The 24,357-nt window shown below is 54.4% G+C and overlaps 14 protein-coding genes across 14 annotated transcripts; 6 read left to right on the top strand and 8 right to left on the bottom strand.

Annotated features, from left to right (window-relative positions):
* Positions 1–566: 566 nt before the first annotated feature.
* On the bottom strand, positions 567–1,450 carry BAUCODRAFT_332045 (uncharacterized protein). Its single transcript, XM_007683690.1, has 2 exons — positions 1,019–1,450; positions 567–901 (listed from the first exon to the last, which is right to left on the bottom strand). The coding sequence occupies exon 1, from the start codon at positions 1,438–1,440 to the stop codon at positions 1,057–1,059; it is 384 nt and encodes a 127-aa protein (XP_007681880.1). The 5' UTR covers positions 1,441–1,450; the 3' UTR covers positions 567–901; positions 1,019–1,056.
* A 506-nt stretch (positions 1,451–1,956) lies between these two features.
* BAUCODRAFT_332024 (uncharacterized protein) lies at positions 1,957–2,939 on the bottom strand. The gene has a single exon (XM_007683689.1). The coding sequence runs from the start codon at positions 2,713–2,715 to the stop codon at positions 2,134–2,136; it is 582 nt and encodes a 193-aa protein (XP_007681879.1). The 5' UTR covers positions 2,716–2,939; the 3' UTR covers positions 1,957–2,133.
* Positions 2,940–3,550: 611 nt separating this feature from the next.
* BAUCODRAFT_332091 (uncharacterized protein) lies at positions 3,551–4,293 on the top strand. The gene is made up of 2 exons (XM_007683688.1): positions 3,551–3,586; positions 3,640–4,293. Exon 2 carries the CDS (start codon positions 3,812–3,814, stop codon positions 4,091–4,093), a length of 282 nt encoding a protein of 93 aa, XP_007681878.1. The 5' UTR covers positions 3,551–3,586; positions 3,640–3,811; the 3' UTR covers positions 4,094–4,293.
* Positions 4,294–4,960, top strand: BAUCODRAFT_331982 (uncharacterized protein). Its single transcript, XM_007683687.1, has 2 exons — positions 4,294–4,630; positions 4,686–4,960. The coding sequence occupies exons 1-2, from the start codon at positions 4,494–4,496 to the stop codon at positions 4,867–4,869; spliced, it is 321 nt and encodes a 106-aa protein (XP_007681877.1). The 5' UTR covers positions 4,294–4,493; the 3' UTR covers positions 4,870–4,960.
* Positions 4,961–6,896: 1,936 nt separating this feature from the next.
* BAUCODRAFT_152792 (uncharacterized protein) lies at positions 6,897–7,354 on the top strand (the record flags this gene model as incomplete). The annotated part of the gene is made up of 3 exons (XM_007683686.1): positions 6,897–7,014; positions 7,067–7,144; positions 7,212–7,354. The coding sequence occupies 3 exons, from the start codon at positions 6,897–6,899 to the stop codon at positions 7,352–7,354; spliced, it is 339 nt and encodes a 112-aa protein (XP_007681876.1).
* Positions 7,355–9,195: 1,841 nt separating this feature from the next.
* On the bottom strand, positions 9,196–11,416 carry BAUCODRAFT_332219 (uncharacterized protein). The gene has a single exon (XM_007683685.1). The coding sequence runs from the start codon at positions 11,215–11,217 to the stop codon at positions 9,289–9,291; it is 1,929 nt and encodes a 642-aa protein (XP_007681875.1). The 5' UTR covers positions 11,218–11,416; the 3' UTR covers positions 9,196–9,288.
* Positions 11,417–11,681: 265 nt separating this feature from the next.
* On the top strand, positions 11,682–12,032 carry BAUCODRAFT_127445 (uncharacterized protein; the record flags this gene model as incomplete). Its single annotated transcript, XM_007683684.1, has 1 exon — positions 11,682–12,032. One exon carries the CDS (start codon positions 11,682–11,684, stop codon positions 12,030–12,032), a length of 351 nt encoding a protein of 116 aa, XP_007681874.1.
* A 2,410-nt stretch (positions 12,033–14,442) lies between these two features.
* On the top strand, positions 14,443–14,914 carry BAUCODRAFT_331958 (uncharacterized protein). The gene is made up of 2 exons (XM_007683683.1): positions 14,443–14,488; positions 14,537–14,914. The coding sequence occupies exon 2, from the start codon at positions 14,578–14,580 to the stop codon at positions 14,875–14,877; it is 300 nt and encodes a 99-aa protein (XP_007681873.1). The 5' UTR covers positions 14,443–14,488; positions 14,537–14,577; the 3' UTR covers positions 14,878–14,914.
* BAUCODRAFT_331963 (uncharacterized protein) lies at positions 14,914–15,234 on the bottom strand. Its single transcript, XM_007683682.1, has one exon. The coding sequence runs from the start codon at positions 15,116–15,118 to the stop codon at positions 14,951–14,953; it is 168 nt and encodes a 55-aa protein (XP_007681872.1). The 5' UTR covers positions 15,119–15,234; the 3' UTR covers positions 14,914–14,950.
* BAUCODRAFT_331960 (uncharacterized protein) lies at positions 15,224–16,198 on the top strand. The gene has a single exon (XM_007683681.1). The coding sequence runs from the start codon at positions 15,329–15,331 to the stop codon at positions 16,007–16,009; it is 681 nt and encodes a 226-aa protein (XP_007681871.1). The 5' UTR covers positions 15,224–15,328; the 3' UTR covers positions 16,010–16,198.
* A 3,223-nt stretch (positions 16,199–19,421) lies between these two features.
* On the bottom strand, positions 19,422–20,661 carry BAUCODRAFT_143935 (uncharacterized protein). The gene is made up of 2 exons (XM_007683680.1): positions 20,525–20,661; positions 19,422–20,464 (listed from the first exon to the last, which is right to left on the bottom strand). The coding sequence occupies exon 2, from the start codon at positions 20,434–20,436 to the stop codon at positions 19,903–19,905; it is 534 nt and encodes a 177-aa protein (XP_007681870.1). The 5' UTR covers positions 20,437–20,464; positions 20,525–20,661; the 3' UTR covers positions 19,422–19,902.
* A 981-nt stretch (positions 20,662–21,642) lies between these two features.
* Positions 21,643–22,458, bottom strand: BAUCODRAFT_143934 (uncharacterized protein; the record flags this gene model as incomplete). Its single annotated transcript, XM_007683679.1, has 3 exons — positions 21,643–22,015; positions 22,261–22,265; positions 22,319–22,458. 3 exons carry the CDS (start codon positions 22,456–22,458, stop codon positions 21,774–21,776), a joined length of 387 nt encoding a protein of 128 aa, XP_007681869.1. The 3' UTR covers positions 21,643–21,773.
* A 691-nt stretch (positions 22,459–23,149) lies between these two features.
* BAUCODRAFT_331932 (uncharacterized protein) lies at positions 23,150–23,711 on the bottom strand. Its single transcript, XM_007683678.1, has one exon. It carries the CDS (start codon positions 23,516–23,518, stop codon positions 23,288–23,290), a length of 231 nt encoding a protein of 76 aa, XP_007681868.1. The 5' UTR covers positions 23,519–23,711; the 3' UTR covers positions 23,150–23,287.
* BAUCODRAFT_331931 (uncharacterized protein) lies at positions 23,712–24,345 on the bottom strand. Its single transcript, XM_007683677.1, has one exon. The coding sequence runs from the start codon at positions 24,304–24,306 to the stop codon at positions 23,905–23,907; it is 402 nt and encodes a 133-aa protein (XP_007681867.1). The 5' UTR covers positions 24,307–24,345; the 3' UTR covers positions 23,712–23,904.
* Between the last annotated feature and the right edge of the window lie 12 nt (positions 24,346–24,357).

The raw sequence follows: 24,357 nt of genomic DNA, 5'->3' as shown, positions 1-24,357 counted from the left end.
GCCATTATGACCAATGCCAAGCACGTTTCGCCATGTTCATTGTGCTGTCTTGACCTCCCCAGCTCGCGCTCTATGCAGTCATCGCAGGTCTGCTCGATTGATCTCGGTCAACTGTCGAACTTTGCGCCGTGGAAACCCCAACTATCATGAGGTATACCAGCCACAAGACTCTTGTTGAGGGTTGTATCCAAGATGTCGGCCCGTGCCACATGGAGAGAGTACCACCCTAGCAATTCTACAGAGTCTACGACGTGTTGCACAAGGATGACCATAACGCCGTGGCGAAGCGCAAATTGAATTTGTGGGCGTATATCCTTCCAGGCAACGGCCGTGCACGTATGACTCTGGAAGTGGTGTTGAGTATGATCTAAGCTCGACAGCCATCACAGCTCAGGGTAAGCTATGCCGCCTACGGTGGGTTGCGTGAGGATGATGTGAGAAGTGGTCTGAACCACCATTATAGCACCGATGTGCAGAAGCGGTCAGCGCTCAATTCAGCCCGGCACACAACCTGTTCTCAACATGCAGTGCGAAGCTTGTTACCACCACCATCATCACCCCACCAACCCCGGGGATCACTACCAGCACCACCTCGGCGGCCCCTAGATCACTACCACCGCCACCTTGGTGGCCCCACCGCCTCAGCGTCGCAGGGCGCCGCCTCCACCACCTCCTCACCTGGTAGCAGCTCTGCCACTATCCTTTCAGTATGCAGAAGCTGTCTCACTATCTTCTCCGCATCTAGAAGGTCTCCCAGCATCTTGTCCGCATCTAAAAAGCTCTGTCACCATCTTCTCAACATCCAGTAGCTCTGTTACCATTCTCTCAGCTTGCAGAAGCTCTCCCACCATCTTCTCAGCATGCAGAAGCTCTCCCAGCTCTTCCTCGACATCCAGCAGCTCTGCCACCATCCTGTCAGCATCGGCACCAATACCAATACCTGCGCGCCGACTCAAGCATCACATGCAGTCAGTGCGAATGCAATAGCGACGTCTTGTTGCTGAAGTTGCGGCCACACCTTTTGCGCGAGCTGCATCGCCACCGCACCAACCCGGACTACGTGCCCATTGTGTCGGCCTTGTCACAATCGAGCAAGCGCCACCGGCCAGGACATCTCCTCTCTCGACCGCCTCCAAAGTCACTTAGCAGGCATGTGTCGACAGCATGGGCGTCAGGGAAGTGACGCGCAGTCTGAGGAGTTGATGAGGGATGATGACGAGGAGCTGGACACGATTGGGTTGAGGATGTGCTGGCACCGGACGGGCGCGTATTTGGTGGGAGGCGTAGAGGAGCTGGAATCTGAGTGGGGCAATACGGTCTTACTGGAAGAAGCGTGGCGGTTGCTGTGAATGATTGGCTGCGTGGCGGAGGAAACTCGAACAACAACTTGAACAACAATGATTTGAGCAGATGTAAACAGGACAGTATCTCGAACTTCATCTACTTCCAATATTATGACTAAAAATTAAGGGACATGATGCGTGGCGGGCCTTTCTCTCGTACTGTTGCTTGCTCTGGCTGACATCCATTTCCTTCTTTCGTCCATTCGTTATGCCCAAGGACCAACGCGCGTGCCCCACCGACATCATCGAGCACACACCATCTTCTCAAGCGCAAGCTGCCGGCCAACGTCGACCCGGTGCTACGCCTCGCCTACAAAATGCCGAGTGCCACGTTGCACTGGCTACCCTATCCGCCTCGCAAGGCAGCATTCTTGGCCAATGCAACGGCGCATCCTCAGCACCGCCACTTGCTCGCGCTGTTGGCGCATCGGACTGAGGTCGACAAGACATTGAACGCTTGCTGCATTGCGAAGTCACACGCGCACAGGCTACGAAGGATGTCGCAGTGCTGAAGTTGCTGCAGCGCGCCGCGGATGATGATGCTTCATTGAAGCGGAAGTGGAGCTACGAACAGGCATTGAATCACGAGCTCGTAGGCGCTTGCCTAGTCTTTCGGGAAGTACCTGCATGTGCTCCGCATCATCAGCAGCATGCGCCGTTGGTCCCTCCTCCGCCCCGACGTGAACAGCGACATGCAGATCGATTGCGGCGCATCGCTTCCGCCTTACGACGCACTTGCACCCGACCCACCACCCTCAGCCATCTCCGCTTCGACAACATCCCGGACTGGTCAGCGGTGCTGGAGATGAACGTCATGGTAGACCTCAACCAGGCAGTCGCGCTGCTGCGGCAACACCGGGATCATTCTGCTCGCCGCACGTGGACCGACTGCTCTTATCCGCTGGCGAGAGTCTGGACTTGTGGCATGCCTTGAAGTTGATCGTCTTCGGGCTCGAACGCCAGCGCAGCATTTTCGTTGGACTCGGGCTGCGCGACTTCCGCCCACGAGATTGCCGACTACTGGACGCAACAACAACACGCCCAGCTTGACCTTCCCCGCGCCTTTGCCGCTGCCCAAGTCTGGCATCTTCTCGATTGGATCGGCAAAGGCTCGAACCTGGGAGAGCATCTTGGGCAGGAAACTCTTCGGGTGGGCCAGACCGTAATGTGCGAGTGGGCGGGTCGAACATTTGTGCCCGAGGTGACATGTGAACGTGGCGGCAAGGTCATAAACATTCCCTGTGCCGCGTGGGAGCGCGTCTGGATGTTCCAGGATGTGCAATAGGAGCTCACAACGGCTGGCGATAGTCTTTCTCCATACTCCGCACAGAACGAACGCACGTCGAGAGGCACAAGACTGGCTGAACCTCATCGCTTAACACTTCCGGGTGGTACCTGCGGCCTCGCGAGACACCGATCAACCCACGCTGGCCACATCTCCCACTACGCATCAGTCGAGACGTAACGCGCTCCTGCAGGGCTCGACTTTGCGCCCTTTCGTCACCCTGCAGGCATGCAAGACCGCGCACCGACCACCGCAGCAGACTGCTATCGCCTGAAACGAACAGGCCCCCGCTCTTGTTTCACCGCGGACGATACGGAGGCCTAGCGAGCACCACGAAGCCAACCGGAAGACGCAATTTGAGTAATGCACGGATTTGTAGGTTACGCATGATTACGTGCGTAGGTCGGCAGCGGATTCCGAAAGCTTAATCTCTAGAATACCCACCTATTAAGATCCTGGTCCATGTTGACAATCAAGATGCAGGGTAGCTTCTCTGGACGCTGCTGACCGAGATCATGAGTGTGCCTGATCTGCTATGCAAGCGCCACACACCAAGCTACGCGGCACCACCGAAACTCAAGCCCGTCATCACCACCGATCCACTAGCGGAGACATGGCATCAGATTACTACAGACACACGGATACCCGGTGGCCTGCGTTTGGCGAGACACGTTTTGCGCAACAGCGACATAAGCACTCTTGGCACGCGGTGACCGGAAGATGGCTTCGCGTGGCTGCCGCGCCTGTCGGAGCATCTGAACGCCAACACATGATGCATGGTACTCTACTCCTGACTTCATTCATTCTCCCGCCACCATTACATCGACAAGCCGCCATCAGCAAGCTGCCGCTCTACCAACGCTATGCTCCCTTACTCTGGCTTTAGTGCTGAACATTTTCATTGTGCCGCCTTCATGGCTGAAAATTAGGCAAGGTGGGAAGGGTGCCACACCCTAACGTAAGTTACACGACATCAATCTGGATTCTGTTATTACTCAGCCGCAAAAGCAGGAAGGCACGAGTGAATAGCAAGGCACGAGTAGAGAGCAAGACCGAAGCAACAACTCCAATCTGCAGCCCTTCCGCTGTCACCCATTGCCTCGATCGAACTAGGAAGGCGCCATGACAAGAGCAGTCCGTAGCGCCTGCACGGCCGAAGTAGACAGATCACAACCTATCAACAATGATCCACTCGGACTATCTTCCGAATGAAAACTCTTCACGTTGGACAGCGTGTTGTCTCGATAGCACGTTGAAGCACATGGCTGAAACGGAGGAGCCTGAGGTGGTGGTGGTGGTGGGATCTCCGTCCAGGATGCATGTCCAAGCGATCATCTCTGGCCGCGAAACGGCCTCCGAACTCCAAGATTTCCTGCCTGGCTCCCATGCTTACGAGCTTCGCCATGGCAAACGACGCAGTGACGTTTACTTGGCCGTTGGAGCGGCGTTGACCCTCGTTTTATAGGCGTGACCGGATCAAACTGTCCAAACCATGGATAAGCACTGACGCACCAACACCGCTAAGATGAAGACGAGGTCACGAACGCCGCCGCCGTGACAAGTGGGTCATCGCGGTCACACCACTCTGATTACCAAAATGGACGTCGCTAGGAGAGTGCACAGAGCTTCTTGGATAAGTATTTTCTACCTTACACTTGAAGGATAGCTGTACGAGGACCAGTAGAAGAAGTTGGTAGGATCTGCCTCAGGAGTCTTCGTAATACTGAGCCCTATTACTGAGAGCGTGGCTGTCTTCAAGAGGATAGTTGGCAAGACGGCCGTAGAGTAAGAACGCGGTTGCACGACTGTTAGCATGGCGCGCCAACTGAGGAAGATGGGATGGATGACATTCTCAACGATCGGTTATGCACTCTCGGTCGCATCGCAAAAGACTTCCGCAGGTAGTCTTAAACCGCGTACCTACTGCCAAGCCTATCCGCCTGAAGATCGCAGCAATGTCGACACAAAGCATAAGGCGCGATAACCTCGACGGTGCACCCAGGTTCGCATGTCTGTGCGGATGAGTGGTGAGCCTGCGACATTGACACGCTGCGTAGAAGGCAATTGAACGGAGAGGCCACGCGCGCGACATGGACGAGCCAGCGGAGCTGCGCGTCTCGAATCGCTTGTGATCAGAAGCAACTCTCAGAGAGGATCCACTCACCGATCATGTGTACGCATCCGTTAGCACGCCATAAGCGCTGCCTGTCCTGGATACTGTTGGCGACGACGATGCTCTGACGACGGATGGAGGTCATGTACAGACGACACCTGTACGCTGCGTGCAGCTCTGGCCCTCGCACTCTCGACACTCATGTACAGATCTTCACGGTCCTGAGCCGCACTTCTTGCACCCACGCAGCACCTCTATTGCTGCAGACTCGACATTGTTCACATCTGCTCACAGAGTGCTGTCTCCGCCATGGTGGCTTGTGGTACTGCTATAAGTGCCGGGATTTCGCTGCAGCCCATGAGTGAGCAGCGAAACTGCTGTGGCGGGGCGCTCTGCTCTTTGACTCTGAAGGTAGATCTGAAGACCGTCGCGCGCCTCCGCTTCGTCGGTTTTACTCCGCTGGTCTACAGGAGTCCACACGCTGTTGATATCTGACAACCTTCCAATCCTCCCCTTTCCCAAGCTGTCCAGGAAGTCGGTTCAGCTCTTGACGGACGACGCCAGCGGCGCCAGTCTTTCGCGAACTTGGTGTCTTCAGTAGGTTCCGGCGCTCGACGGCACCTGGTCTATTGTTTTTGGCAGCAGACGGAATTGGGTTAGCCTTACCGCCAAGCTGATACCGAAGTCGTTGTATGATCGTGTAAGCCGTTGAGGATGACCTGCTGCGAGGCATGGCCTTGATCTTTGAACGGCCATCACCCTCATCGGGTCGGAGCGGTTGCAAGTGTCTTCGACAGCATAGGCGGCTCCATCGACTATCGCTTGATAGACGCTGTTAGCTTCTTGACTGTATCGGCCTCAATGTCGCGCTTTGCAAAGGCAGCCAGGGCACACGCTCGCTTCAACGCGACGCTACCGTCAAGGCTGACCGAGTAGCGACTGTTGACTCATGATTGGTGTAACGCCAGACTTGGGTCTCGTTGATCTTAACGCCGGTCTTGCTGGAAGTGGCAGCAACGCTGCTGTCCTCCTCCACGGTCTTGTACTTTGCTTCAATGGAGGTGTCATCTGCAGGCTTACCAGTCCTAGGCACGTAATGCGTTATTAGTCTTCCCGCGCGGACGGATGCCTGTGGACGACCTCCATTGGAACCTTTCTCAGGGTGTCTGATGTCCTCACTGGCTGGCTAACCAATGATCCGACGGCGCCTGGTGACGGAGCAAGCAGTCCTTCAGATCATGTCGCCGAACAACCTGCTCCATAGAAGCGCTCCACCAAGTGCGCCAAAGTGTGACTCTTGCAGCAGAGAAAGAAGCTACGAGGACACCATGAATGAGATTCGACTGCAGTCCTGGATGCAAAGCTTCAGCTCTTGGCTCCGGCTGCTGGTTACCTTGCTCATCAGCTCGAGCCTTATAGTAGTGGCGCCACGATCGCAACTTGTTGGTGATCGAAGCCTTCGACAAACGCGTATACGGCAGCTCCGTAGAGCAGCATCGTTCACCTCATTGCTCCGTATCCGGCTCGTCATGTTTTCTCGTATGACGATCGTTACGACACGGAGCGCCTCGGTCGACTTCGCCCAGACTGGCCTCATTCCTTGGGCTTACCCACTCGACTATATCCACCATGTACGAACAACTGTTCGCACGCTTGTATCCGCTCAAAGTACCGGACATGCTATTTACAAAGCCTGTTGAATCTAAGGTCTACACGCTCGAGAGGCTGTGGAACTTCTAGACTAAGTGCAAAGGTTTGGCAGCATCAGCATGTCAATAGCTCCTTTTGGCGTTTCACTTCAAAGTCTTTTCTTTGCTTGAAGTGAGACCCATATCGATAGAGCCGCTACAGCAGAGCTACGGCATCTTTTGTGAGTATGCTGAGCTCAAATGATACATGTACCTCGTTCAGTCGTAGGGTTTGGTACTCGGGGTACAAACCTAGGGTACAACCTAGGGTACAAGCTTGGCTACCGTGACTGAGAGCTTGTACCCCGCTTCGCGTCTCTGTCGTATTGTTCCGCCGTCCTGCGTTCTCCTTCTTCTTTCTTCAGCCGCGCCAGCTCAAAGTAAGTTGACTTCTCGTCGTTCCCCTACTTGGGCTCACAGTCGTGGCTGCTTAGATGAATGAATGCTGATTTGAATGATAGTCCAAAATGGCGAACCCCCTTCCGGTCCGCGTCATTGTCACTGGCAACCTCTTCCCTCCCCACAATGATCGCTATACCTTTTCTAAGACGGATACTGTGCTGCAGGTGAAGCAGCGCATCAGCGGTATGTTCGCCGCAAGCATGCGTCTCACGATCTTATACTGATAGAGCCGTAGAAATGGAGCGCGTCCCACCGGAGCGCATGGAGCTGCACAAGATGACCGGACAGCCCCCGTTCGGTTTGATGATGGCAGGTATGCGCTCTATACTTCCAAAATGTCTTCTCTGTGGAAGGTATGGGCACTTACGCCAAGGTATTAGACCACCGCACCCTCGCCAGCTACGGAGTGCGGCCGGGCAATGTTCTGCAGGTGTTTTTTTATGTTCACGAAGACGGCGACGAGATTTTTGTGCGCGCCAAGCGCCGCAATGCGCACCCGCGCATTAATGCAGATGATTTTTGACGATGTCCCACTTTCATTTCTTATGCTGCTTTAGCTTCCACTCACTGCCTTTATACTCTCCTGTCTCACCCACCCTTGGAAAGCCTTTTCACCTCACTACTTACCTGCGCGCTGACCTTGCCGAGTCGCCTCATCACCTGCATTCCCTCAATATTCCTCGGCTCCCTTCAAGGCCGCCACGCCTCTCGAAGTCCCCAACCCCCCTTTGCACCCTCGTCCCCATCCCTCTTCAAGCCCGTCGCCACGAAGTCACTGTAGAGCCACCAGAGTCATTCGGACGTGTCGTCTGTCTGTCGTGCTGATAAGAAGTCCGACGGTAGTGCCAGGGTCAAGTGTCCGAGCCTCCACCGGTGCGGAGCGGCTTTGGCACGCTCGCCATTCTTGTTTGGTAGAATGAGCTTCTTAACAAGCATCGTTCGGAGATCGTTGAGGTGGCAGTAGACAGTCATAAGCCGCTTCAGTACAGTATGTAATGTCGAAGTTCAGTAGTAACTGGTTCGCCCTTCTGTAATTCCAGTAGGCAGTCCACGCACATAGCACATACAGTTTTGATTCCACTCCGGTCCGCCTGCTCGTCGCAATTACGGTAGGCTAGACCTACTTGCCAAGTTTGTGGCCGGCTTCAACACTGCCGCTGTTACTGGCCTTGGGCTCTGTCGGAAGCATTTGCGTTGTTCGTCTTACGATAAGTGATGTAACGACTCCAATGCGAAGCCTGCTCACGGATAGAGCGCTCCACGTCCTTATGCTGTCAACTTTGGTGGCCGTCTTTTATGGTAAATGCACCATATTCGTCATCTCTGTCTCTTCGAACAGATTCGTCGAGCTTTGAATTAGGGAGTCCCAATAACTTGAGATTGTTCGGATGCTATTTTCGGCAGAGATTGCACGCTTCTGACTCTCTGATGCCGACGGCTGAATTGATCGCGAGTAAGGAGCAGCATAGCCGTATGTTTCCACCTGAGTGCGCTGCTTCTCGAACAGCCTCAGCGCATGGACGTTCGAGCAATGGCCGGAGCAGATCAATCGCTGACGCGAGTGTTCTCGGCCACGTGCAAGTCGAGCGTAAAGCGACAAGGTTGCTCAGCTGCATCTTACGTGGAAGTGGTCTCGATAACCACTGACAAGGAGATGTCTGCCTACAGGAGTTCGAGGCAAATAATAGCACTCGTCTAGCACTCGATGACCACTGAGGCGATGGGAAGTAATCGAGCTTAGTCAAAAGGGGTGGCAATGATGGCCTTTTTACTTCTCCTGCGTCGGCTCTATCGTGCGTTCAATGTCGCCCGTGACGGTACGCTGCGACACATACATTTGGTCGTATGTACAGGAGGCACCAGGTTTGCGAGTAACTGGCGGAGGATGCCATAGGCGAATCGCATTCGTGGATCCAGGGCGGAGATGCTTTCTTCGCCGTTATACCCCGACCGTCGACAAACCTTCACCGACTACACTTCTCTGAAGAAGTGTAGGCAAGGCGCTTCATCGATAGCCTTCTTCATCAGGCTAAGAACCAGGCCCGTCGTCACGTCTGCTAGCGTGACAGGTAGCAGCCCGATAGCGAGCCTTGTCCCGGAGCTTACTACCTCATCCACCATGATACTATCAGAACCAGATCATTTATCTGCATGTTTCGAGACTCCACTGAAGCCGGATATCCACCTGACCGCACGCGACTGGGCCGACTCTCCAAACCGCTCAGCCCCTCCTGCGGAATCCATCTCAGAAGGTCGCCTCTCCCGCGCGTGAGCCACAGGCCCACAGCTACAATTTACATCAGCACCCCTTGCTACGATGCCTCTGGATGAGGTGGCGTCAAGGCCAGCAGACTTCCTGTGGCAGGCAAGGTTCCACTCTTATTGACAAAGTGGTACGCTCAAGTTTTATCCCACCTCCTTCCGCACACCCGCGTATGCAACGTTGACTACTGCAGCCTAAGTACATGTTGCAGCTGTCGCCAGGTCTTTCGCCGCGGCGGAAATGTTGGCGAGGAAGTCCGAAATATCTTGAGCGCGTGAGCGAAGTTGGTCCCGGGCTTGTGCAACATGGCCGCAAGCGCTTTGTAGGGCTACATTGTGATGGCGGCAGCACTTTTGTTTCTCCTCCAGTATCGACTCACGCGTACGGATCAAGCGCTCCCTTCGGGCAATTTCGGATGCTTCGTTGACGGAGTCCGGCGCTTGTCGTAGTAGAGCGACTGTGTTTCGCAGGTAAACTAGATCCTTGGACATTCTGTCGAGTTCAAGGGCATAGAGCGACTCTGACCTGGTGATAGTCGCTTCTAGGACGTCACAGGCGAGCGCGCAGTTCTCTGCCATGCTCTTTGTTGATCGGTACGCTTCTATATAAGTCCTGGTTGTACGCCTCAAATGCGAGAGTACGTCTTCAATGCTTCCGGATGGTAGATTCACCACCGATAGATCGGTGGCCAGGTGCCGATGTGGGTCTTCGAGCATAATTGACAAAGACGAACTGTCGAACCCTTCACCAGCTAGCGACAGAGCGAACGTGAACCGCCAAACATCTGGGTCGATGGTTCCTGGGAGACATGAGAAACGATTGAGAAGCGTGCACACTCCGTAAAGAAGTATGTAGATCCCACAGTCATACGCGGTCGATTGCCAAGGAGGAGCGCGCTGCGGTGCAATATTGTCGCGCGTGAACCCACTGATAATAGAGCCCTCTTCGGCATGGCATAGCTGAACCGATGCTATCGCCCGCCAAGTAGCATCGGCGTAATAGGTGGTTCCCAATGGGTCATAGATCGTTACTTGTCGCGTACTCATCGCGATGACACCCAAGGTCCAATTTGAGGCAGGATGGTGTACTGGTACGAGCACGTGTTCACATGCGGCGTGAAGCCTCACAGGCGTGCGAGACTCATGCATGGAACCGAAGGCAGGGTCCAATGCCAAAGAAGAACCGCCATTTGATGCAGTGAAGATTCGGAAGAGCATTTCGATGGCTGTAGCTGACACACACTGTTTGGGCTGCAGACTAGCAAGTGCACTCATCCGGTTCGCGTGGCCAGATATCGGAGTGTTGTAAAGCTTAGCCTCATCAAGCGAGGAGACGTCTGAACCTTGCCCAATACTCAAGGACTCAGCCCCTTCGCGTAGTGCAGATATTTGTGATGATGGAGTTTGCGGTTGAGCGTCTCCCACTTTCGTCTTACAAAACTTCTTCGGCAGTGCTTGTGGTAGTGGCATTGACGTCGCTCGCTTCAACCTGCGAGACGCTGGAAGCGAGTTCGATTTTGACACAACGTCCGCACCGCACTCCGGGAGGGTGGGAGCAAGTACGATGATGTCACCCTCATTGTCGACCTCCACGCTCGTCGATCTTGATGGCGAGGGTAAAGAATTAGCCGTCTGGTCGAGCAGATGAGCATGAGCGCTCTGGCCGCCGCGTTCCGCAAGCCCGTTGACGTCGGAAGGCACCCAGTCACGAAATCGAGACACTCCTGCGCCAGCCGTCTCTCCAGCCTGTCGGGAGTAGCGCGCAGCAAGCAGAGCAGACCATGCGAGGGAGAAGTCCGGTTGAATTTTGGCGCATTTGACAAGGTCCTTGAGAAAGCGCGCCGACACTGATGCGAAAAGCATGTAGACTTCTCCTGCTGACAACCCCCATGCGCTTGATCGAAGACCGCGAATTCGCTTCCGGAAGTCCTCACTATCATTGCCGAAACGGATGTGCTTGTCAAGATATGAGCGTGTCTGCTGAGAGAGGGAGCGCCATCGTATTGGCAAATCCTCGTTGGCAGTCTCGCTACGCAATCTGTCGAGCAGGTCGATCACGTCTTCTTTCGGCTTATTGCGCGCAGAGATGGCTGCTTCGAGGTCTTGGCTCGTCTTGTCAGACATCTATGGACTACCTTTTCGACACCACGCAAAAATCCGACATGTTGACGCTGTCGCCTCCCGCTTGTGTGCCCTTGGGCTCATAAGAAGAAACGAGGTCCGGGGGTCCAGCCGTCCAAATGTGGGGTTCTGCAATGCCTAAGGCATCAGCACTTTTGGCCGTGTAACTGGTTCCCGCACACGCCACGGCCAAATACATTTAACACGAGACTGTAGATTTTTTGCACATTATGCTTCATGCGCCACCATAGCAAGAGAATAGGAGGCGCACACAGTGCCGCGAGGTGGTATGGAATGGCACATCGATTTTGCGTTGATCGGAAGACCAAATCCCAGGGCAAGCCACGGAACCGGCCTTTCATGGACCTGCAGGTGAAGCTTTTTGAGAATAACGCGAGGCTGGCGCTTCGGATGCCATGAGTCTGGATCTTGATCCGGCACATACGGTACATCCCAAGGCCTGACTGATGCCGGTAGCGACGTCCGCGAGTTCGAGAAATCGCCCCGGCTATTCCGTGAGCTCGAGAAAGCACATCGACCATTCTGCGAGTTATGGCGCTTATCACGCTTATAATATGATCTGGTGGAAAGCAATGTGGTGCAAATGGAGGCACAAGTCGGCGCGCTGGAAAAATACAGTCTCGTGTCGTGGTAGTGCAGCGTACACTCACTTCGCGTGCTTCATCTACGCTTTGCACTCACAGCAGGACGCTGCTCCACCTGTAGCGTTGGCGCCGACAATAACAGTCGCATTGCTTCACCACCGCACTCGCCGCTCGCTCCACGCGTACCTCGTCGTTTCTCATACCACCTCTTAAGAAAGACTTGGTAGCGTATCGTCCGCTTTGGGTGCGGTGTCGGTTTTGCCAATATCGGCAGCTGATATCACACCGCCCTTCAGTCGCCATTGTCGTCAATTCTGGAACATCTTGGCGAGTACGAGGCCCTCTGCAGTGTCTTCCATGAAAGCTTCTGCGAGCCGAGAGGTGGAGTGGATATACCCGGCTAGCTGAAGTAGAACGCTTCGTCCGAGTCCTACAGGGTTGAACATCCATGTTGGAGGTATATGGGGCTCGTACATGAGTGTGTGGTATGGCCGATTCGAAAACGGTCCGCTGAAGAGAGCAAAGCTTGTTATAAAGCCATGGGAAAGGGCAAGTGCTCGTTATGTGGACGAGAGGGTGTAGTATCCTCGGCGCGTCTATCTATGACTCAACGCTGGCTTCGCTATTTCTGAATCCATATGTGTGTAGATGATCTTGTGCAGCAGGCGTTGTATGTCGTGCAAGTTGCTTTGCAAAAAGCTTGACCGTGACGGATGAGAGCTTGATGATCTGGAAGGAGGTAAGCGACCTATCACAGCACACAGCACTAATCTCCCATTGACGGTTCCGAATGCTCGAACGAGCTAAAAGACCAGCTCCAGCCACCTCTCAGACATATCCCGCCCCTTTCTCGGTCCGGGAGTCCATGCGCAAGATCCGCGAGGTTCTTACGTCTGCCGTGCGCAGTAGGCAGATGTGACTGTCGGTGATTCTCCGTGTCGTGAAGGGGTGCTTGGTCGTCTCCTGAGAGGGAAAGAAAGGTTCCACCCGCTTAATCTAATCAATCTGCTGCAAGCGAGAGTCATCGCTTCCTACTATTTGTCTCCTAGTAGACAACTCTGCAAGCAGCACATGCGAATATAAAGGCAGCTCAAGCTGAACACGCAAGCGCGGCAGATTCAATCTTCGTTCGCCGTTGGTGCGACGCAGAGGGAGAATCGAAGCGCTTGACACGAAGGTTGCCCGATGCTAGCCAGGCGAGGACGAAAATCCTCCGTCCTTCAAGCGGCAGCACTGCATGCTTAGAGTAAAGAAGCATGATCCGTAAGCCTAGAAGCTTTCGCCGCCCACTTGCCTTGCGACCCGCTTCTGCGTCTCGCACTCACCGGTTGCAGCAAAAGAGCCTTGAATAAAGCTAGTAACGTAATGATGCCGTTAGTGACGGGCAGGCGTGGAGGAGCTGACGGTGCTGTCGGTCCGGTTCTGCCAGAACATTTGACGCTAAGATAGCCAGACAGCGAAGTCGATGATAGCAAGCCTGCCAACGTACTCAGCATCAGATACTTCATTGTGTTCATCTCGACTGAAACCGACAGCGCTTTAGCAAGGCGAGTGCGCATACAGCTTGGTGTCGCCGCGGCGCTCTGTCGTCATCTTGGCCGTGCCCGTTTGAGTAATCCCAACAGAGTCGGGGTCATTTGGCGGTGTCGAGTGTGGAGGCTCCGAGGGAGTCTGAGATCTCAAGAGCAGCGGGAAAGCGAGTGAATATGAAGATTGCCTCTTCCAGCAGAAGGGGTGATGCCATGGTGTGGAACTTTCCGGAATGCTAGCTGGAGGCAGGGAGCGGCAATGATGGAACAGCCAAGCTATGACTCCATCACTCTACGGGTAGGCACCACCGTGAGGGCTATCGTGGATCCCATCAAAGCCGGTTACACGAATGTAAAGGCGCCATTCGCGCCACCACCGTTGGCATGGAATAGCCGTGCCGCAGTTGTACGCAGAGACACTGCAAGAGCGGGAGGACTCCTCTTGCGTACCGAGTACCTTAGCGTACCCCATCGAGCCCTTGGCACGCCGCTCTAGCAGGCCACGCCGGCTAGAGAATGAACCATTTGTAAAATGCAGTATCTGGTAAGATGCAATAGTAAGGCACAAGAGCGGCTTCAACGCTATCAAGCAGATAGATCCGAATGCGACGATAAGTCGTCTGATGGCCGGAATATCCAACGTAACCAGGGGGGGGGAGAGTAACTGTACGTAGCACGTGGAGACGGAGGGAGGGAAGAGGGAAGAGGGGAAGGCTGAGTATATCGTAGTGTAGACGTCCCTGGCATAGGTAAGACCTTGATATTGTTAGAAGCAGTGATCGCAACAGTCAGTCAACGTGATGGCTGAGAGGGCCGACAGACTGTCTGGTCAAGTCGATCATGGCTGCGTAATGATGATGTTCCTTCTTTTCAATCGGTTGACTGGTTGAGTGAGTGAGTGATAGGGCCGCCACCGGACAAGTTAGTTCCACAGGCCCTCATCGAGGTCGACTGAGCGGCTTCGGCATTGACGGAGTCGACCACATGAGATGCGACCGTACTCGGCATCATCGCACTTGCAGACAAGACCCTCTCACGTGTTTGCAGTATGGAGCAACGAAGATGCTGATTTTGAGCAGCCTGAGCGGCAAACGTGGTAGGGTTTCGCTCGACGCGATACCACGGGCAGTGCTAAGTGGAGTAAGTTCGATAGCCGTTGTTGGAGGGCTCACATGCCAATCAGCTTAGCATCCTCGAAGAGGAAACGTTGATCCTGCGAGCTCGATGCGATGGTCGTGACACGACCGCCAAAATGTGCCCGCACCCTGGGCACACGCGCAATAATGTGCCTGAAAATTGAGCGCCTTTTGGCGAATGTGTCTTTAGGCAAGGCACGTGCGACTCAGACAAAACAAGGAACGACGCGTTGGATTGGGTTGCAGAGGTCACATACATGGTTTGCGGTAAGGCGGAAGATGTACCGGCTCGCAGTGACCGTAGCGTACATCACCATTATGGTCAATGCCCGATTGAGGCGGTCGAGACGTAGCAGCGACGACATACACGTCAACGGCTCAATATTGGATTGACGGGATTGAGGTGTAGCGGCGGTTCACGGTGCGTCAATCGCTGAAATGGACGCACATTTGCTGCATGTCTTCTTCACAATGAGATGCGCTCTGGCACATTAACGGCAAAGGTTGCGCGGTGTGGCGATCCCACAGTTTGGCGGACTAGAAGGCCGACAAACCGATCATCCTTGACTTCCTTACCGGCTACTCGATTCACCATGTCTGCGTTCTCTCTTCTATGCTCTTCAATACCTTCCATTACTACCAAACCACTTTCCTACACACTTTACCGGCTGTGAAGAAGCAGAAGCTACTCGTTTAGGGCGGAGGCAATGCCAACATTACTCAGGCATGCATCACATCGTTCTTGCCCACCACCTTTCTCCAGCAGACGTTGGCGATTGAAGAGGAAGCGGTAGCGGAGGAAGCGACTACCGTAGCAGCGATAAGTCAGGCAGCAACGGCCAACATGGACGTGAGCTCCACGAGCAATGACAACTGGCTATGGTCTTCCTCACGGCCTCCCATCTCAAAAATCTTACTCTCTTCCTCATCACGTCCCACTTTACCTAATACCGACTTCGCCGATTCCTTTGGAGCCCAATGCACCGCTCCCAGCTCAATCAATGCTAGGCGGCGTATTTGCACCGACGCCTGTAAGCCAAGCATCAGCCTGGGTTGGCCGGCGGCATTCGTACGCGGGCAGCTGGGAAGCAGGAAGAGAGTGCTACTACAGTTCTCGAGCGAGTTCTCAAGCAAGAGATGGCGAAGCTGCAAAGGCGCACTTCGCAGCTGGAAAGTGTGGTGCAAGGGGTGCGGAGGCGGACAGCGGTCGGGAGAAGAGGAGTGGGAAGTCAGTGCGGTGCTCGACTCACGTGTGGAGGGAGGGTTAGCGCTAGATCAAGTGCTGTTCGTGGACCGGAAGACGTCGGAGGAGCCGGCGCAGCATCTGCTTCCCCGCTTTCAGGAACTGGTGGTGAGCATCCATCACTGCGCTCTGAGCAAGGCGCGCATTGTAGGCGACGTTGGCAGGGTGATGGAGAGGATGTGCGCGGTGGCTATGGCGGGTAGCTGTGGCGGGAGTGAGGGTCGGAGAGGGAGCATAGGGGTGGATGCGGGTAGGATGGTCACTGCCATGAGGTTCGGTTAAAGTGATCTAGGTGTCGATGATGGTGAGTGGGAGGGCGGAGAATGGAGGAACGCATGCATGTAAACGGCGTAGGGCATGTAGATCCGGATCGGTGTTGTCGATGACTGATTGCGCTGGCATGTGCAAGGAAGTGCTCCTTGTCGCCTCAATGCTCACACCCACTGATGCAGATGATCACCTTGGGTGAGGCACGCAGTTGGTTGGCAGGAGCTCGGGAGCTCCCGCTTTTGGGCGATCACGGCCTACCTTCACTCCGTATGACTCCTTATTCAAACTACGTCCACAAAACAAACCTGTTCAGCCCGAACCAGCATCTACGTGATCGTAGCGTGTCTGAGACGGCCCTCGTGAGTATGTTCGAGACGAGGACGAAGAGTAGGGTGACCGCCTACAAGTGGGCTCTTGTTGCCGCAAACCGTTGGCTGAGATCGAGAGTTTGGCTCGCCTGAACCGCCGTGATCTAATGATTCCGCTGCAATCGAAGCCTATCACAGCTTCGGCCTCGCTCCGACAAGCAATTCCAGCGCGTGGAAGACGAATAGATGTGCCAAAGGGTGCGATGAATAGCCACGACCACGAGCCCGTTAACAGCTGTGCATATCACGAAGATGCAGCCCGTTGCGGAAAGTAGCCGTCAGTTGCCTTCGCTTTCGAGTACTTGCAGCAGACGCTCGTTGTTCCTTAACTTCCTAGTAGGCTCACAGCACGCCACTAGCGTGTTGAGGACGGCCTCCGCGTGCTTGTGGTGATAGCTCGCGCGAACTGCACGTCTTCATGTAGCCTGCGAACGAGACATCGCACGACTACGCAGAGAAGAATCTCAGCTGCAATGCAAGCGGCCGCAGCAATGTAGCGGCGTAGGTTGTGCCGAGGCTGTGTGGATGTCAATGTGCTCTAGGGATGTGTAGCTGGATTCAAGCCTCGAGGGGCTTCTGGAGACGTCAGGCTGTATGCTTGGCGGCCGGCCGTCCATCGGAAGGCTCGGTCCTCGTAAAGCGATAGCATGAACGCAGTCTGGAGGTACACCGAGTGAGCACTCGCTGGGCCAGCCTGACGAAGTGTTTAGCACGCTGAATAGGTCAATCTTCGCGCAATGGTGCAACAGTATTCGTTAATCGTTGACAGAGACCGGTCACTTCATGAGATGTTCGAGGCGAGAAGCTTCTACCGCGATGGCATGATCCACCCTCGAGAAGCCCAAACCGCCAAGTGCGCAAGCACTTCAACTCGAATAGGTACAGCCGGAGAAACCTTCTCCTTGGATAGGGTGTCGCTGGACACGGCGGTATTGCCCTTCCACTCATCCACAACAACAAGACGGCAAACACGAAGCTGATTTGGAGCTCCTGCTACCTCCGACTGCTTCTCCGACTGCTTCTGCTTCTGTTTCTGCTTCTGTTTCTGCTTCTGTTTCTGCTTCTGTTTCTGCTCCTGCTTCACCGCAACGTCCGCCACTCCATCCACGTTCGTGCACCAGCCTACCTATTGCGGCGCGCTGGACTTGCAGCATCACTGCAAGCTTTCCAAACCGATAAGTATCTCTCCATTCCCAAGAACCCAAGATCGTCGGAGTGAGAGTGCACAAGCCGCTATACAAGATCATTCAGACGTCCGACAAGCTCGTTGTGGTGCGAACAGAAGGCGGAAGTCTAATCTGCATCGATACTCTAGCCGAGAACGGGAGCTTTGTCCCATGCAATGGGAAGTATAAGAAGTGCCGGCCACTGCGTTCGAGATACCAATGGCAACAAGCTTGTCCGTTCGTGCCAACATCAGCTTGAAACCTGCTGTGCAGATCTTGCTAGCAGTATCTAGATCACACGCAGACGCTGTTGGTGCCCACAACAAATCCTGGATGGCTTTTGGAAAGACCACGTGAGACAAGCAGGACTCAACCGTTGCTTCTCCTCAGCGTGGTCACGAGAAGATGTTGCTGACCCATTGTGGCTCGGCCTTCAACCTGCGGCCCTATCGTTGCACACAGTGTCGAAGTCGTTCGACCTGGCTCTGAAGGTAGGTCTCTGCTTGCCTGTAAGCCATGGGGTGGCCAAGCGCAAGTAAGAGACCCTTGTTGCTGATAGGTCCATGTTGATGATATTGTAGTGTGTAGTATCATGATTAACAGGTGCGAGAACTCGGCACCCGGCGTAGTTTGACCGCCTTTGAGACACACCGCTTCAAATCAAATGCGAACATGTCGGAAGTGCACGCTGGGCTTACCCTGGGCATCATCTGCGATGTGCCTGGAGTCGCAAATCAAAAGCCTTGTATTGACCTTACAGGTCTCTCGACACCCGCTCGGCCGCTGACGACACACGAGTACCAAGAACCAACATGAAGCGCAGTCTGCGGCAGCAGTGGCAGAAGCCAGACCACATCTGTTAGAGAGCGGCTGCTGTGAGGGACCGTTGACTGGACATACCCTCCTCCACGTCAGGCTAGAGAAGTGCAATGGCTTGCACTTTCCTCCGGTGATATTTACATCCTGGATCTCGGACTTGGTTTACTGCGCTTGACTTCTGTGAAGAATGACTCGTAGTTGGAACACCGAGGCCATTTAACCAATCATTACCAACCCCAATTGTTACAACCCAGCTACTGGAGTTCACTCATAGGGACCGGCGGCAGCAAGCAGTTCGACAGTAGTACATTTCGCGGGTTGTGCCTGAAATTCGAGCACATACGCCAAAGTGTGCCCGGTTCACCGGCACAGCTACAAAAATATGCCTCGACTGCAGGCACATTATGGTAGTTAGGCGCCGGCAGAGGGCAAAGTGAACGAGCTACAAGCCTATAGCGGCATTAGGGACGATGCGGTGAGGAGGCCGTCTATCCGAGTGTGTAGATAGTGATTAGACGAGCATCAAGCATGTATGCTGATCGTAGAACATCTTGCATATTAGAAAGGTTCAGTGCAGCGTATCTCCATTTATCGAGGGGTGTGCGAGTCATGGGTCGAACAGGACAGGAAGTGAGTCACGGCATCGTGGGTAGTTGTAAGCTTTTCGGTGTTCTCGAGCTCCAGCGTCGGTTGGCGCGTAGGTGACGTGCAAGGCCACGGAGCCACGAAGCTTGCGAGAGTTATAAAACGCGGGTTACTCGGCGTGATTGCGACGTTGTGTCTACTCGTCGATGTTCCATTTCAGACGCGAGGCCTTGAAAGCTCTGATGACGTCGGTCTCTATCTCATCACAGTCGACGCCATGGCAATGTTCATGCATATCAAGTCCGGGAGGGCAGGTTATGGCAGGTTCGGGGACTCTTGCTCGCAAAGAGTCTTTGATCCTCTTCACTTCCGGCATACCAACGTCATCAGAAGCGATGACAAGAGATCCGACTGCGAAAGATGAGGAACTGTTGATTACCGTCCCACGAAGGGTCTCGACAGCTACGCACCGCAGATGGCAAAGACCCCTGCAATGCGAGTGCGGTCAATCAGGGTACTAAGTGAAGCAGAAGTAGTAAGCAAAGAGGACTAGAAAATCATGTGCCACTTGCTGTGGTTGGATGGTCCCAGACGACAGGTAGCAGTAGCAGTCTTGCCGGTGACGTGACCCTAGATCACGGTTAGCCGCACAACGGATCCTTCATACAAGCCTTTCCAGTTTCGCTCGGGATGAACTAAGGAGTCGGATGTCACGCGGATCGCCACTCTTGCGGTAGACCGCGCGAAAGAGCATTACGAGGTTTTGAAAGCACATTCGGCCAGAGCTCTGTGCTTCTTCGCGACTCCTCCGCTGGGTGCCCGTTGTCCTGACTCGCATGCGCTCGCAAGATCTGGCACAGCCATGGCTGTCGCTGCCGAATGCGGGAGTACGAAGAGACATTTCACGCCTGTCTTCGATAGAAAGTAGGTCGTCGAAATATACAAGCTTCGAGAGAGGGTGGCTCGGTCACTCGGTTGGCATCTTGGGCAGCGAAGTCTTGCAGGCGCTCATCTGTTGCATCGATAATGCTACATACGAGCCTGTTGGGTCTTCGAAGTGCGTCTTCGGTATCCTCCGCCTCTCCAAAGCGGGCCTCTGGCGTGCAAGTTGAATCAATAGCCTTGCCTCTGTGGCGCTGCAACTGAACTGGTTGCTGCTGGAGACAATGACGACGTGGGCTTGTACAGACTGGGTATCAGACTGCGTATGACTGGGCGGCCTAACAAGACATCTGATGAAGGTCAAGGTTCGTCTGTGACGGAAATAGCAATCCTCCAGATGGTGAGGGCAAAGTCTACCAGCTCTCGTGGTGGCTCGCGATCCTCCTGCGACAGACTTTACCACAGCCCGGAGATCTGCACTAGCTCTGTGCTGCCAGCTGGACCGGCGTACCATCGGCGACGACATATCTGAGCTCAACAACCATGCACAGACTGCTGCTTCAGCCTGCGATTGCCGGGTGCTAATCGAGATGTGGAAGGTTGAATCCCAGCGAGTCATATCTCTAGTGAAGCATGCACTTGCCCGGCTTAACAGCAGGCGGTTAGAGTGGATTCATTAGAGAATGGACTAACGGACGGAAAGATACTTCTTGTTAGAGGAACAGCTGTATCGATGGAGGCAGCGTGCGGGTCTGGAAGAGCGTGGAGGTTGGAAGTTTTGTCAGGCACGCAATGCTTCCACACGAAGCTCTCGCGGTCTTCTGGCGTGTGTGCCTTTTCGGCGGGCACATGTATCGCTTCTGCTGGCTGCTTTTGGTCAGCGTAGGCAGCCGCGCAGGCCGTGTATCGATGTCGTCTTCTGTTATTCTGCCGTTTGCGGTCGCCTGGCTGCTGTTCAGCGCCTTTGCTTGTGCGCTTCACTCGCAAGTTGCCCCTACGCAGTACGCGCTCTTGCGACGCGTTGTTTCCATCAGGGCAAGCCCCGCAAACGTGACGGCACAGCTAGACTGTTTGGTTCATCTGTTGGTAAGCAGTAACAAAAATGATTTATGTCGCGTGCTCTCAGTGGTCGGCGCTGCAGAAGTGGCGCTCGCAACCGGAAATCTATGCATTTCGATAGGTTCTCAGCTTTTATTCCGCAAATTCCGGAATGTAAACTTTAGCTAGCGCGGCAGTTATTGGAGCTAATCATTGCTTCGCAATGCTTCGCTTGAGTATGCCGTCTCCACGCTGGCTGTGCCACGTGATGGCCCGCTTGCTGCCGCCTCCGCACGGCTGTCGCTTGAGTCATGCACGTGGAGACTTCGGAGCAGAATGCTGTGAGTAGTGTAAGGCTTCGTCCGCTCTCTCTCATGGACACGTCCACTTCAAACCTTCAATAGTATGATCACCCCATGTAAATACTTTCAAGGCGAGCTTACCACACAAGCGGTTCGTCATCACGGCAATAGTTTATTAGAATCCTGGAATGTCATCGCGCGGTAGCGAGATGCTTGGAGATCGGTCAACCATTTGCCATGATTACACTTTTACAGTGTTTCGCAGCTTTACGGTTCGGCCTAGGAACATGCGTAGTCGATGTGGTCGTAGCGCAACCAGATGTCGGTCTCACTAATGAGGAACCGTCCGCTGTATGCCGGTGACAACGGCGAAGACTGGGAATCGACGACTATACGGAATCATTTACACCGGTGATATTCCTGATACGAAGGTTTGCCCGTCCGGGAAGTGGATGGGGAACGAAAGCGAGGCAAGAAGAAATGCTGTCCGAGCATGGTACGTACTGATATGTTACCGGAATGCGAGTCGGATACTATGTACCTCGACACTGTTGTAGCCGTTGCTGTCTTATCCCGGTGGCCCTTACTTGCCACATCCCGCTCGCTTTTCGAATTGCTAGACCAAAAGTCGCGAACCCGCAGACTGTACATTAAGCCAGTGAGTCAAGCGTAATGCGGCAACTATAGTAGCATCGAACACGGCCTTGCCGCTCCTCTGTGTTCCTTTCCCAATCGAGACTGCCAAAAAGCCAACGTGCCCGAGGTCGATCCTCTCTCCAGCTGGTAGGCCTCCCGCTCGTAGCTCGATGACCGAAGGCAATCCATCTCCCGCCGATGCATGGTGAACAGGAGCCGTAGCTGGGGAATCGTCAGCATGGCGCCCTTGACCCTCTACAGACGACACAGGTAGGCGGAGCAGGAGGCAGAAGGAACATGGTGTGCAGCTCGGCGGGCATGCGCGAGGTTGTAGTAGAGATAGGCTGAGAGTGCTCATTCGCCTCTGGTTCGATTGAGGGACGCGATAACGGTGCCTGCGGAAAGCCGGCTGGGACGGCGGACTTGATGGCTTGGGAATTCTCGCAGACCCCAGGTGCATATCATACAGGTCCTGTTGCGATCATTTCTGTCGCGGGCGCCTGAAGCCGTGGGTGATTGGGATACTTTCCTTTTTGCGCTTGGACCTGAGACACCAATCTCGATTTCTGCAAAGGTGCGGATTGCCGCATCTTCTTCGATCTCTGCTTGGACATTCTCAATGCTGGATGTGCAGTCGTCCTGCTGCCTCTGCCGGAAGTAGGCATGCCAAACCTAGAACTTGTGCGAGATCATGTGGAAAGAAGCAATGAAGTTCCGGTAAGGTGGAGACAGGTGCGAGAGATGCTAGAAGTTACATGTTGCTAAGAAGCGAAGGCTCCCCAAGCGACATGGAACAAGGTTTGTTAAGGTCTAAGGAACGTGTAACGGGTCTCCCTGCACGGGAACATTGGTGACGCCGCGCAACCACATGGCTAGGTGTTAGCGCGTACTATATTACACAGGCTGTGGGGTGGGAGGCTGCAGTCAGTAGGAATGTGAAAGGGTTTGGGATGATCATTATCATTATCATTGTTAAGTCAAAGTGGCTGTCGTGTGGAGGGATCATTCGCTGCCGACAGGTGGCTTCGATCCGCAGTCGCGTAGCTCCCGCAGTCTCGCTGTAGGCTTTGCAGATCTCCTCGTGTGAGGAATTTATGTAGATCACGCCATGCCTCCCCGTCAGGTCTCCCAATCTCCGCGCTGGCTTCGCAAACAAAGAGGCACAGGAGAGACTTCGAATCGACTCCAATCTGCCAATAATATTACTCGTGCATTCCATCTCACGAGCAGCAGCAGCGCAAAGGCAGTGTCGCAGCCACAAAACGCTGGAGGACCGCCACTGAGGTGCAAGTAACCGCAGCAACAGCAGGATCTGCCACTTTCTAGCTTCTAGCTCTCGTTAACCCGGTGTACTACGTCGATATCGATGGCGTCACCTTGGCTGCAGTCGCATGCTTATCCGTCAATTCTTGGTGCAGCGGTAATACGAATGAAACTAGCAATATTGGCGCTCATTCTGCCGGTGGCGGTCTTGTCCATCTTGCTGGAGACTGCTCAGAAGATCGTAGGCATTCTGTAAGCATATACGACATGCGCGCTGAAACGGTCCACAACGATAGCCTGATACCGTGCCGCTGCAAGCTGCGGCAACACCCTGATTCGGAATGTTGTGGTGCTGGCAGCGCTGTACGTCATTGAGGACTCTGCGTTCCGCCCGCAACTACTTGGAATAACATACTGCAGCCACCTCATAAGACCGCCAGCGACGGCAGTGTATCTGGGCATCTTGCTCTCTCGCCAGGTCTGATGTTATCCAAGCCGTTCAAACTCATATATCTCCGACATATCTAATGCATTTCCTTCCCCGGTCTTCGAACATTCGCCACCATTTGCTTTCATCTTTTGCTTGATCATTGCTTGGTAAGCTAGCTGATTGCCTTGGAGGCGGTCCGCATGGAGGACGCCAGCTCTGCGCACTGATTTACGAGTTCAGGAAACGATATCAGTCCTCCAGTACGATTGCCGATCGATCCGCCGAAGGCCGCTGATTTAGTTCACCAGTCGCCATCGCATCTACGTCGGAAATGTGACAGCCGTTGCACTGCATTTACCGCGCTACCCCCTTCTCTTTGATCCAGTAAGCACGCTGGCGCGAAGTTTGCTCGCTCTTGTTATTCGCACGCTCGGCATGACTTACAGCTTCCGCCCGCCGACCATCCGGCAGCCGCGCGAGTGTGCTCGGTGACTGCCGTACAGCGCTTACTCTGCAGGTACTGGTACCTGGTTGTAAGCATGGTTCTGCGCACACCATCGACGGCAGTTGCCCTTGGCATGACCTTTGGCACTGCGGACCTCAACGTCGCCGGTCGCTTGCTTTGGTTTTGGTGACAGCTTATTGACAACTTCTGTACTTCCGCCCTCACACTCCGCTCGTTTGACAGTCCCTCTCGTGAATGCCATGCTGTTTCGCCGCCACTACGGATGCCATGAGATGTGCAGCGCTCCACCACGGTCACGCGCCAGTGACACGCGGAATACTGGATCATCGCGGATGGCCCGACGATGGTTTGCATAGTGTTTTGCTCGTAAGACGTTGGCCTGCCAAGCAAAACCGGCCCCTGTGA

The sequence above is a fragment of the Baudoinia panamericana genome (assembly GCF_000338955.1).
Source record: "Baudoinia panamericana UAMH 10762 unplaced genomic scaffold BAUCOscaffold_16, whole genome shotgun sequence".
Taxonomy (NCBI): Eukaryota; Fungi; Ascomycota; class Dothideomycetes; order Mycosphaerellales; family Teratosphaeriaceae; genus Baudoinia; species Baudoinia panamericana.
This window is presented reverse-complemented; position numbering and strand designations above follow the sequence as displayed.